Raw genomic sequence first — 13,722 nt, forward strand, 5'->3', positions numbered from 1 at the left:
TTTATTCACTGCCTCCTGGCTTGCTCTGTAATAATTATAATTATTCAAGTGGATAACATTACACAATAGGGTTGCCAACTCTCCTTTGGCATATTCCTGGAGGTTTCATCACTTTCAATTCCTAGTTTAACAGCTTTTTTTTTAACCGAAACCTAACTTGTTATAACTAGTAAACAAAAGCATTCAAATTCATTCATTCTTTCTTTAATAGCCCCCGTTTCCACAGGGTTACCCAGGATTTTTATTCTTAATTTATCAGAGACTCCGCGGCAATCCAAGAAGATTGGCAACCCAGTGCGCAATGGGCCACGCTGTCGTCTGCACTCCCCACCTCACGTGGTGTTCAAGAGACCTCCTGTGCAACACTGTCACTAACTGTCCTGTCGTCCCAATGGGGGAGACAGGTCCACGTTGAGGAGGCTTTAGTGGATAGAGGCAGGGGCGTTGTGTGGTGTCAACCCAGTGCAGGAAGGGGCCAGCCTGTTTCTGTGGGAAATGGTGGAGTAATTCCTGCTCTTATCTGTCGAGAAAAGGGCTATCACTTAACAATGGAAATAGAAAGCTATGTCAGCACTGACAGAATCGAAGCCATAGCCTGGACCTCGTGTCTAATCCTAATTCCATATTTAGTTAGATGTGAAAAAAGGTTTCTTTGAATAGAGCTTATACTCCAGCAACTCCGTCTCACCCAGTCTCCTCCAAGACTGCTCACCCAACAACAAATGATTCTGCCTCAGAAGAAAATAACGGCAAAACTGCTAACCTATTCCTTACTCATGTTGGGACTGGAATGTGATATACAAATGAAGCAAGGGTGAAGTGAGGAATGACTCTTTTTCACAGACTGAGTGATTAGGGTGTGGAATGCACTGCCTGGAAATGTAGTGGAGGCAGGTTCAATTGAAGCAGTCAAGAGGGACATTGGATGTTTATTTGGATAGAAATGGTGTGCAGAGATATGGAGTAAAGGTAAGACATTGGCACGAGGTTACAGAACCGATGCAGGCACAATTGGCCAAATAGCCTCCTTCACTGCCATAATAATTCTGTGATTCAGGAAGTAACCTATTCTCTCCTAAGAGTACAGTGAGGTCCTATTATCCTCCTGGTTGTCCCCATCAAAAGAGGTTGTACAAGTTAACTTGACACCAGGCTAGGAGGAAGTCATCTGTAATTTTAACTACAAAACCTCCAATATCCAAGAAGCTTCCCTCATAATCCTTAAAAAACAGCCTTATTGTGGAATGGTACAGCAGAGGAGCAGGTCAGAGGAGCATCATCCTGGGCTTGTTCTTTGAAAGAGCACAAAATAAAGGGTGTCTCATTTATGAAGGAAATAAGGAGGAAATTCTGCTGTCAGAGGGTGTGCATATTTGAATTCTTTTCATGACTGAGCAGCAGAGGCTGGGTCATTGCATACATTCAGGATGATATTGGACAGCTTTTTGACTATCATGTGTGTTAACAGTTATTGGAATAGCCAGGATGGGTAAGTTCAGCTGCAATCAGGTCAGCCATCATAAAAAACACAGTGCTGGAGAACACCTGTGGAGAGAGAAACAAAATTCCGAATCCAGTTTAGCTCTTTTTTCGGAGTTTTCTTTAATCAGGTCCCCCACGATCTTATTACATGGCACAGCAAGCTTGATGGTTAAATGGTTTACTTGCTCCTGTGGAGTTAATACTTGAAATTTTATTCGTGAGTTGGGGAACTTGCAAAGAGGAGATGACCTCATCTTGGCCAGCTATGACCCCAATGGCACCATTTTTCAGCAGTTAGTTGCCAATGAGGCTGTCAGTTTCATTAAACATGACATCTCCACAAAGTTACACTCTCACCCATTCTCCTATAACTCCCCTAATGAGTATGCAAAGTTTTCGATTCATCATCTGAAGATTTGCGAAATTGGTCAAGAATATGACTGGTGCCTCACAGTTTCTCAGTTGGAGAAATAAAAAAAGTTTACTGAGAGCAGAGAATCACTAACATATTACATGTGATACCTGATGAATAATTAACTTACTATTGTGTCAGAAGGACTATTGGCTGCTCTCCTGTTAGACAGAAACACCTTGTGGTGACTTTAACCTGGGGGTCACCACACCTCAGGCAAGGAGCAACGTTGAGAAGACAGACCCTTTGTGGCAGCCTCAGCCAGTTTGTGTAGTATTTAACCGGCTCTTCTGCTGTCCAAATTGTAAGGCAACCAGTTGAGCTCGCTGACCTTATTTATGTATCTGTTTGAATACGGCAGGAACTAATCGGTTTCTCTTCAAGTTTTTATCTAAGGCGATATACAAGCTCCACTCATAAGAGGACATCCCACCCAAGATCTTTTAGTTTACTAAGGAGTAGGTTTTGTCAGGGGGCTTTGGGAGCTTATTTGTTAGGAGACCTCTTGTGACACAAAGTCAATGTCTCTCCCTCTTGGCCAGCAGACCTGGGTTCAAGTCCCATTTGTCTTGGAGTTGTGTTATCACATGTTAGTTTTCAAAAAAGTTCCTTTGGAGTCTCAAACCAGGGGACACAGTCACAGGATGTGGGGTAGACCATTTCAGACTGAGATGAGGAAAGATTCCTTCATTCAAAGCATAGGAGACCAGTGGAACTCTCTATCACAGAGGACGTGGAGGCCAAGTCACTGAGTACATTCAAGAAAGAGATTTTTAGATTTTAAAAGTATCAAGAGGTATGGGGAGGAAGCGGGACTATGACCTTGGAATAGAGGATCACCGTTACCATAATATACAGCAGCACAGGCTAAAAGGGCTGGTCTGGCTCCTAGTTTCCATGTTTTTATGTTTCCATGTCTGATGGATAACTTTGAGGCAACTTTTCTTTTTAATAGACTTCTCTCTAAGGAACACAAACAACTTATGTCACTGCATTGACATTTTCATTTCGAGCAAGATTCGCAAATGTGACAAGGTACAGCTTCAATTTAATTTTCTGATAACGTCCCCAATCTGTTTATGTGGGGCAGATTTCTGCCTGTGGCTGGCACATATGCCCTACCACCTCTTTCTCTCTCTCTCTCTCTCTCTCCCCAGAGGATTTACTGACAGGTTCCGAAGTAAATCAAAGCCAATTGTTTTTCCATTAAGGTAGCGAACCTTCTTAAGAATAGCTAAGAAATGGAATGGTCATGCGAGGTAAAGCTGTTTTAATCTAAGAGCTTTTGGATTAAGAGGATCGTACAATGGAAAGGAAGTACAGCTTGAAATAAATATTTTCATCAGCTACATATAGCTTTCATAAGCTCAATTTCCGGAGACGGAATGCTTCAATATCAAAAGCTGTATCTCTACTGATATTACAATTAGAACACATGCCTAGTTAGAGCAGTCTGAATAGATTCAGACAGTAAATTGCAATACAGCGAGCAGAAAACAATAATAGTTTGGGTCATCATTCCAACATATATTTCAGAAATCTACACTGTGTTATTCATTGAATTTTACAGCACGGTAAGAGATCATTTGGATCATTGCATCTCTGACAGCACTCTAAAGGAACACTCCAGAGCCTATTCTCCACATCCTTTCAAAATTATTTTCCTAACATTTCTCTGCTTCCCCTTTGAAAGTAACGAGTTCTCATTGCATATGTCTTAATAAATCTCTTTTGCATCATCTTCGTTGCCTTGACACCCTACCTAAAGTAGGGCAGCCAAAGCAAATCTTTAACCATGACAGAATTTGTATTGCTGTGGAATTACTCCTTTTTTATCTGTAGTGGGGAGATGTTACCCAAGCCGTTCATTATCTATTGTCATTGATCATTGATTAGAGAAGGTGCTGGTTGGTTTTCTCTTTAAACCATAGATGTGTCGCAGCATTGGCTGACCCCACAATGACGGTAAGTTTACTTGAGCCACTGCCAATAGGGAATCAAATTTATTTGAGTTTGTGAACTGAGGTGAATCTGGATGTATTTGCTGATTTCATGCCAGCGCTTTTACAGAACTGTTTAATTACCCAATATCAACGCTAGATATACATGATGATTGATACACATTCAATTGTAATCTCCACCTCTGGTGACTCAGTACTTATGTCTAGGCTTGAGTATTGCTCTCTGGCCTATGAACTGGCTCATCATGGAAGGTGTGGTTGTGGGAACTCTATTATTACTTAAGCTTGGCATTCCTGAACACTATTCCCAGTTGAATTAGTTGCTTCATGATGTCCTATGTGAAAAGGACGGTATCTATCTTTATTATTGCGGAATTTCCTTGAACAGCCAGCCATTATTCACTATCTCAGCTTGTTCACAACAAATAATGAGAGAATGGCTGCCACCAGTTCAGGGGAGAAACAACTGAATGTCAGAAATAATTAAAAAAAACTGCCATTCCACTATTCTGTTTTGAGTTATCCATTCACAGGTATTCAATAATGATACCAAAATAATGGAATCTGAAATAGGAAGGAATTGATATCTAAATATTTTTGCATTAATCTTGATTGGGATATTGGTTCGTCTTCAGGGCTGGCATATCAACAGCCTATTTTTCAGACAGTTGGCAAAGGAACTTGGAGCATTCAGTTCAGAATCGCTGACAGCCCACTACTGCTGAAGACAAATTTAACCCCCATTTTGCTTGGACATTGTGCAATTACCATAGGACATAGGGGCAAAAGTAGGCCATTCAGCCCATCAAGTCTGCTCTGTCATTCGATGTCATTGTAATCCTCAACGTCATTTTCCTGCCTTGTCCACATAACCCTTGATTCCTTCACTAATTACAAATGTGTCTATCTCAACCTGAATACACACAACACCTTAGCCTCAAAAGGACTCTGCAGTAAAGAATTCCACAGCTTCACCGTCCTCTGAGAGTAAAAATTCCTCCTCATTTCTGCCCTAACTGGGTGACCCCTCAGTCTGAGATTATGCCCTCTGGTAGTGAACATGCCCATAAGAAGAAGCACTCACCTAGCATCTATACTGCCCCCAAAGAATCTTGAATATTTCAACAAGATCATCCTTAAGTTTCAAAGCTACAATGAATGCAGCCCAACCTACTCAAACTCTCCTCATAAGGAAAATCCTCCCATATCCAGGATCAAGCTGCTCTGGATTGCTTCCAATGTCAGTATATCTTTCCAAACTGTCCACAGTATTCCAGATGTGGTCTGACTTTGGCAGGTGTGGCGGCAATCTGTGGAAAAAGAGTTAATGCACTGAGTCTAACATGACTCTTCTTCAGACTTCAGTTCTGAGGCAGAGTCATATCAAACTTGAAACGTTAACTCTGCTTCTCTCTCCATAGGTACTGCTGTATCTGCTGAGTTTCTCCAGCACTTTGCTTTGAGAGGTTAACTAGTGCCTTTATAATTTCAGCAAGACCTTCTGACTTTTAGACTCCATTCCCTTTGAAATTGCATTTAACATTCCATTTAACTTCCTTATTACTTGTTGAGCTTATGTACTTGTTTTTTTGTGATTTATATGAAAGGACCACCAAAACCCTCTGCACTGCAGATTTCTCCAGTCTTTCTCCATTTAACTAATATTCAGCTTGTCTCTTCTTCCTACCAAAGTGCATAACCTCACATTGTCTCACACTCTATTCTATCTGCCAAGTTTTGCCTGGTTACTTCACCTGTCTATATTCCTCTGTAAACTTATATTTTCACACCGATCAATTGTCATTGAATTAGAATTACTACTGGAAGGAAGAAGTCCATTTGACCCATTACTTCGTGACAAGTATTATTCTAGTAATTCACTTCTGCTGGCTTTATACCTGCAGCCACAAATTTATTTCAATCAAATGTCCATCCAATTTGCATGTGAAATCATTAATTAGCTCTGCTTTCTTGTGGGCAGCAAGTTCCCGGTGATTAGCGTTTTCTGTGCAAAAAGCATTCTTCCATGCACCCCCACTTGCCCACTGCATCAAATCTATGTTTAGCTGCTCCTTGTACCCATCAGCTAATGGGAACAGCTTTTCTTTGCCGACATTATTGAACCTATTCCAAGCCTATGCACCTCTCAGCCTCCTTTCCTGTTAATTGTTTGAGTGTGTTTGAGAACCTGGCTCTCTATTCAGATAGCAGTACCTATTTATTCTGGAGTATTATTTTTTAGAGCGTAGGGAGCCAATAAGCAGTGGGAGGAAGCATCTGGACAGTGTTCCATAGTAATTCAAAAATAAAAGTCTGACACAATAACAATAGTTTATATTGCCAATGTAGCTCACTGCAAAACAGGAATAGAGAGGGTGCTGTGCATAGTTAGTAGATCATTTAGTGTGCAATTATCAATATGGAATTAATTTATTTCCTGATAATTTCAGTTATCTTAATAATACATTCTGATACTATTGGATATCTTTATAACCCCTGACAACAGAATGAAAGCATCTTACATTTATACAGTACTTTTCAAGCCTTCAGGGAGTGCTTCACAATAAATTCAAAACTTTTGGATTGCAGTCTGGCAGCGAGAAAGAGTGGGAAGGCAGAAGGCAGAGATAAATCACTGCAGCAAATTGCCCAGAAATGTGGACAAATCCACTGGAGAGGTCCATGGCTCAAGCCTTGGAAATGAGAACAGGAGAAAAGCCATTACATCTTCATCTCCTTTACGACCTTCACTCGTGGTTTTGCAACAAACCTACATCAACTTGGCATTCCATAGAGTGGGTCTCATGACACAAACTGTATTACAAATGCAGAAAAAGGTGAACATGTCAAACAGATAGATTTATTCCTTCGAAGATTAGAGACATCCAAGGCAATCTCACACAGTGCCAGTAGATATAGTCGAGGAGATTTGAGTTGATTGTCAATATTCTACAGAGAGCGCTTACTTCAACAAGATTCTACAAGCTATATTTTAATTTGAAAATATCACATAAAATTAATTCTCCAGCAAAAATCTAAGTGACCCCTTTGTATTTCTAACCATCCCCTTAAAAGCATTTGGGCCAGAAGAAGTGGTCTCCATTTGCAGTGTCAATTATTAAGTTAAAAATCACACAACACCAGGTTATAGTTAAACAGGTTTATTTGGAACTTGTTGGACGATAACCTGGTGTTGTGTGATTTTAACTTTGTCCACCCCAGTCTAACACCGGCACCTCCAAGTCAATTATTAAGAGTGGTTTACAAATTCCTGAAAGCAGCATTCTGGAAAAGACTTATTTATAAATTCAGCTTGTCCTTATCAGGGATCTGATATTTGTTGGTTTGATATGCATTTCAGTTTTCTGTAAAATAGAACCTAGGTGATTGTATGGGCTGTCAGAACATATTAAAACTCAGCGAGAGTTCATACCTTCAGCAGAAGGAGGAAAATGTGTGTTGTTATTGAGTTGAACACATTGATTTGCTGCATGTAAACAAAAGTAATCCTAAAATAAAAGTCTGACACCAAACCTGTAGTTTATGTTGCCAATGTGGCTCACTGCAAAACGGGAATAGAGAGAGTGCTGCACATAGTTTTTAGATCATTTAACGGACCTGCACACACAAGATAATAAGTTGCTTCTCTAGGTAAAGTGATTATTTACTTTTGTCTTCTGATATATGTTGTATCAGTGTAATATGCTCACAATGCAGAATTGATTTTATAAGCGACAGCCTCTAATAAGCTTCATTTTCCACCTCTTTCGCACAGGATCCTTTATGATGGTTAACACCTCTGGACAACAGCTAGGACAAAAAGCCCATCTGCTGCTGTCGAAACTGAAAGAGAATGACACACACTGCATCGATTTCCATTACTTTTTATCTGCCAAGGACGGGGCCAACTCTGGGTTACTAAACGTTTACGTGAAGGTCAATGATGGTCCCCTGGGGAAGCCAATCTGGAATGTGTCTGGAATGACAACAAGAAGCTGGAACAGAGCCGAGTTGGCCATCAGTACTTTTTGGCCCAATTTCTATCAGGTACTACACACTCAATATTCATCTGTCCTTCCTGGGATTTCTTAACTGACTGCCAAATACAGGTTGACTCTTTACCATCTATTGCTAAATTGTAGAAAATTTTGATAAATTGCATGTATACTCTCTCATATACTACATCTACCTCTCTAGAAGGGAGCCAAAGCTGAATTTGACTTCCCTGTGTGTGAGAAAGAGTAAAATGTCTCACTGCTACTTACTGCACAGTAACCCCTGATTCTGGCTGCAGGAATATTTACCTGGAGTTAAAGGACCTTCCTTCACCCAGAGAGTAGTAGACCTGTGGAATTCTCTGCTGCAGAAAGTAGTTGAGGCCAGACATTAAACATTGTCAACAAATTATTAGATATAGTACTTAACGGCTGGAGGGTATTAGGTGAAAGTGAGAAGACTGAGTTGGGTGATCGGCCATGACCATGTTGAATGGCGGAACAGTCTCAAAGGGCTGAATGTCCAACTGCTGCTGTTATTTTCTGCGTTTCTGTGAATCTCCAGCCCCTCACTGTTTACGCTTTACCTGAATGATGGCCATCTGTGTGACGAACTGAAGAACTGGTGTTTCTTTGAATTTGAGCCTAGCGTGATGGATTACCTTTGGAAAGGGAGAATGTGGAAAAGAAAACAATGTCTTGGATGCGTTCAGAAGTATAATGATCTGTCAGAATTCAGATCGTGTACATCATCCTCCTCAGTGTCATCCTCACACTGTTTGACATCCATCCAATCTGTCATAGTCCATTGTGTTGTGGTGGTTGCTTAAAATGAATTGTACGACTAAGCTTGCAAACATAACTGCTCTTTTAACTAATCTTTATTAAGCATTGAATAACAACAGCTTGAAAAATACACAATCTAGTAGTAAGGCAATCAGAGATTCTCGATGATTTTTAAATTGTTTGAGAGCTGGGTATGGCCTATTAACACATTTTCAGCTAACACACGCAATAGTCATTTTTCTTAGTCCATTCTGAGAAGCTCTTTGAGTGTTTGTGCACCTGCTGTGTGAGTTGATTAGAGTCTCATTTACAGTGGGAAGGGAAACACACATTACAGAGTTTCTTTCACGGACAACATTTAGAGGTGCCACATTGTGAAAAAACATAACTCTGAGTCCATCTGCTGATGAGGAAGTAGCTGCTGCTAGCTTGTTTTTGTTGCTTTCAATTTCCTGCAATTCAATAAATTGCAAAATAATAGATACAACATCTCCCTGACGTGACTGCAATTTGCCCTGTATACTGGTGAGAAGAGTCAATCTTGAGAACAAATATTCACTCAATGCAAGTGAACTGCTCCTGTTACGTGAGAACACTTCTGAATATTTGTGAGAAGTAAAATTATTTGGAATTTGCGCTGTTAGTTTAGTTGCTAATTTAATTTCCTATTGTTTTGGGATCTTTGGTCTGATGACCAATACAGAATGAGAGTAGTGATGACGTCCCTTTTACCCAGTTTTTGACGAGATACTGCTGTTTTAGCTCTTTCTCAGTCTTTGTGTCAATCTGAGCATTGAATATAATGCTCTTGAGCACCTCCATGTGGTCAATCGCAGAATAACATAAAGAAATATTGAATTTACATTGAGTGTACAACACGGAAATAGGCCTTTTGGCACAATTGGTGTTGATTCTTCACGCAATTGTCTTCCCACATCTCTTCATCTAACCCTATCAACACATCACTCTGATCCCTTCGCTATCATACCTTTAGTTAGCTTCACCTTAAATGCATTGATGGAAACGTTCGTTTGATGGTACAGAACTTGAGTATTGCTGGGGAAAGGTGATTTTGTCAAAGATTTCTATCTTGCATTCACTAGAATTTCCAATTAATACCATTGTAAAAGGAAAGCAGTATTTGTATTGTGTGAAAGGACAGTGCTGATTGGTAGGTGAGTAGACTCTAATTAGTCCAGGATTTACCATCAGGAATGCACCAGTTAATGGTGATTGACAGTACCCTACCACTGGGATTACCCTAGCTGCAAACAGATCTGTTCCCATCTGGTGTTGTTAATACATGCTGACCTGTGGGCAGTTCATCACATGGGATCCTTAATCAAACACAAAATGTACCTATTGATGGACTGGACCTTGAGCAGTGGATATGTTTGCTACAAACCATCCTCTTGACCTTGCTTCTGACCCCATTGCCTTACATCCTTGAAACCCACAATGTGAAAACACCCAATCCTTTCACTTAGCTTGCTTACTGCGCTTCTACCCACAGCCATGGCCTCCTCAGTTTGGCCAGCAGTGCTCACTGGGTGGAGCTTCCATTACCGAGGATGTTGAATCTAGGCAAAGGTCACTAGTCGCCCCATCTATTCCTGATTGGCATGTGATTTGGTAGGCCTTCCCAGGATGAGATAGAGTATTTCCCTTGCCTGGCACTTCTGCTGTTAATGAGGAACTCCCCTCACACCGAAATTTAAGGCAAAGGGCAGAAGGTTTCGTGGAGATGGGAGGGAAACCCTTTTTGTCCACTTAATGCCTGTAAGAGTGGCATTGGCGGAAACTCTCATGACATTTCAGAAATATTGAGATGTGCACTTATGATGCTAAGGCCCACAGGGCTATGGGGCAAGTGCTGGAAAATGGGATTGGAATATTTATGTGCTTGTTTTTTGACCAGCACGTTTGTGTGCTGTAGATGTCTATGACACTCTGAAACATGGCCCCAACAAGATTCTGCCCACAATGTCAGGCTTACTTAGCAAAGGGTTGTCAACCCATCTATTTTTCTCATGGATGTCGTCCATTTAAAGCAGACTGAGGAGTGGGCAATGGGACACTTTCTCCGCAATTAATCAGACAGCAATTGTCCTGCACCAGCCAGCAGGTATGACACAATTACTGAGTGACTATTTATTGAGGACTGTTTCTGACCCCACTCTCCACGTTAACACTCCCTGTTCAAGTATGTTCACTTTAACAAGATCAGAACTAAATATTCATTATAAATAGTTCAAATTACATTCACAACGGGTTTCAGGCATATTAAAGGCCAGGCACTGTGGGCTCACCTCCAAGAATAATCAAAACTTCTGAAGCCAAAAGTGTAAACCAAGGACAAAGCTACTCAGAGGTATGACTCAATGACTCGATAATGGCAATACAATGTACTATCATACGTTTACATGGCAGATACAATTGAGAAGACAATTTAAGCTGTCTTAGGGAATTCATCCAGAAAGACATTACAATAATTCCATCATGCCATCTAACTGCTTCTGAAATATTTCCATTGTCTACTCTAGATGTCAGTCACTTTATGAGTGAGGACTTGCTGACATCAGTTCTAAACTTACCTTTCAATAATTTGAACTCATATCCCCTTGTCTTACTCTCACAGTTTGTTTGGAAATAATTCTCCAGCTACATCTTGACTATCGCCTCGAACTCTTTCACCACTAATGTCTTGTGTCAATATCTCAAGCTGCTACCCTATCACCATCCTGTACAACATAGACAGCACCATTTCGGACTAATTAGGTATTTCTTTCACCATCCTATTACCTGAGTTGATTTTTGTTCTGTGGTAATTATGTAGGTTGAATGTCAAAGAGTGATGAAGTGTTTATCCCCAGTGTTGTGCAGTTCTTTGACAGTAATCTTTGGTGGTAACATTCTTTGTCTTCCCTCGGTTTGATGGAGAGGAAGGTGCCCTGGATCATGCAGTTTTCTTTCTCTGCCCACTTACCCTTTGCTGGTATCTTTTATTTTGGGAGCTGGCTATCTGCTGTGACCTGTGTAAACCCTCTTGGTCAATCATAGGCAACTCCTCATGGTCAATGACCATGGGCACCTCCTCATGATGGAGAAAGTGAGGACTGCAGATGCTGGAGATCACAGCTAAAAATGTGTTGCTGGAAAAACGCAGCAGGTCAGGCAGCATCCAAGGAGCAGGAGAATCGACGTTTCGGGCATGAAGAAGGGCTCATGCCCGAAACGTCGATTCTCCTGCTCCTTGGATGCTGCCTGACCTGCTGCGCTTTTCCAGCAACACATTTTCAGCACCTCGTCATGATGTCAGGATGACAACTGATCCTCCATTTGGAGGTAGGCTTTCCTTTTTTTATCAGAACAAAAACTTCTTAACACTTCCCAAACACTGAATTCATGATGGGGTAGTGTGGCGCCTGATATATCTTTTGCAAAAGGCTTGTTACTACAGTGCTGTAACACAGGTTTGGTGCTGCATGGGTTTCAAAGGGGACCCCAGTTTCCACCAGCCAGGAGCTATTCTTCTACAAAGGACAGAACTGAACATATTGACTTATTTCCTACTTTGTTTTATAATTCTGCACCTTACCGGAATAATTGAATTCAATTTTCTCAGTTGCCTGATGGAAGGATTTGATCTGATGACCTCCAGTGGTTAATGTAAATTAGAAACAGTTAGGGGTCCTGCAGCAAAGACTGAGACAACTGCAAAATGTAGTATGGCCGGATTCATAATGGAATGATAGTCGACGTTACATTAATTCCATTTTGACTTGTGAGACCGAGCAAAACTCATTTGCGACATTGCTCCTTGCACTAACGTGGTTGCCTGACTGCCCAAAATCAGAACAAATTGCACAAAGTCTTTAGCTAGAGAATTGCAATATATTCTTCACTTCTGTAAGGGGTATTAATGGCAAATAAAGACTTGTCCCTGGGGAAAGTGAATAATAGTAGATCAAAGCTGAAAATCGGGCTGTGAAAAGCTATTAACTTGCCAGAACCTTGTATATTTCAACATGAGCTTGAGGTCAATTGTCTGGATGTTAAACCTTGCTTTTTAGTTCCAGGCTGTTGATGCTATTCTTAATACTGATTTTTTTTTTCCCCACTGTTCAGTTAACACCCTGCAGCACGCCAACTTTTTATGGGTTTAGCAAAGCTACAAATATATGATTAGCAGGGTTACGGATATGAGCTAGGGCGCATAATTAGAACATTGTGCTGTTTGATATTAACTGCCTTTGACAGAAACGATCTCCTCTGAAGTTAAGAAAAGGGTGGTTTGTTCTACTAATTGATGCTTCACCAGCGAGTGGCATCACCATTACAGCGTTTGGAAATATGGCAAGGCAGATTTGACTTGTTTTACTGAGGCAGAGAGAACAAGGCATCTGCGTGAGCCAACTATCGCTTCGTTTCCTGGTTAGATTAGATTCCCTACAGAGTGGAAACAGGCCTTTTTGCCCAACAAGTCCACACCAGCCCTCCAAAGAGTAACCCACCCAGACCCATTTCCCTCTGACTAATGCACCTCACACTATGGGCAGGGAGAATGTGCAAACTCCAAACAGACAATCGCTCAAGGCTGGAATTGAACCTGGGACCCTGGTGCTGTGAGGTAGTAGTGCGAACCACTGAACCACCGTACTGCCCACAGGGTTTTATTAGTTGCTTGATAGTTTGCAGGCTAAAAAAATGCACGTTGCTTTTTACTAATAACTTGGTGAGAGTACAATTTTGCTCAGGCATCTCCTGACCAATAAAGTTGTCAAATATTTTCTAAGAAGATTTTAACTAACAAAAGAATGACTTATGCCTACGATTTGTTTCATTGTATTCTGCAATAATCTCACTGTTTAACAAGTAGTCCCTGCAAACCTCTCTAACTGGCTGATTTTTAAGTGCATTTCAGGTCTGCCCTATGTCCAGCAAGGTCCTGTGTAAAATGGAAAAATATTCACTTGTTCATTACGTTTTTTCTAAAATAGTCAATCGACCTTTGAAAATTTCAGACTTCGATTTGCAGTATTTCAAAACAAGTGTTATCTTTCAAAAAAAAAAGTCCAAAATTTCT

At 40.8% G+C, this 13,722-nt stretch overlaps 1 protein-coding gene across 7 annotated transcripts in view; it reads left to right on the forward strand.

The window, feature by feature from the left end:
- Positions 1-13,722, forward strand: part of LOC122548881 (receptor-type tyrosine-protein phosphatase mu) — a 903,264-nt gene that overhangs the window by 281,625 nt on the left and 607,917 nt on the right. For all 7 annotated transcript variants that reach the window (XM_087986678.1, XM_087986679.1, XM_087986680.1 and 4 more), the window contains exon 3: positions 7,631-7,902. In XM_087986678.1, the coding sequence (XP_087842804.1) occupies positions 7,631-7,902 (272 nt within the window). The remainder of the gene's footprint in view (positions 1-7,630; positions 7,903-13,722) is intronic.

The sequence above is a fragment of the Chiloscyllium plagiosum genome, unplaced genomic scaffold (assembly GCF_037043375.1).
Source record: "Chiloscyllium plagiosum isolate Xiang-an unplaced genomic scaffold, Cpla_swu_hap1 HiC_scaffold_4, whole genome shotgun sequence".
Lineage (NCBI taxonomy): Eukaryota > Metazoa > Chordata > Chondrichthyes > Orectolobiformes > Hemiscylliidae > Chiloscyllium > Chiloscyllium plagiosum.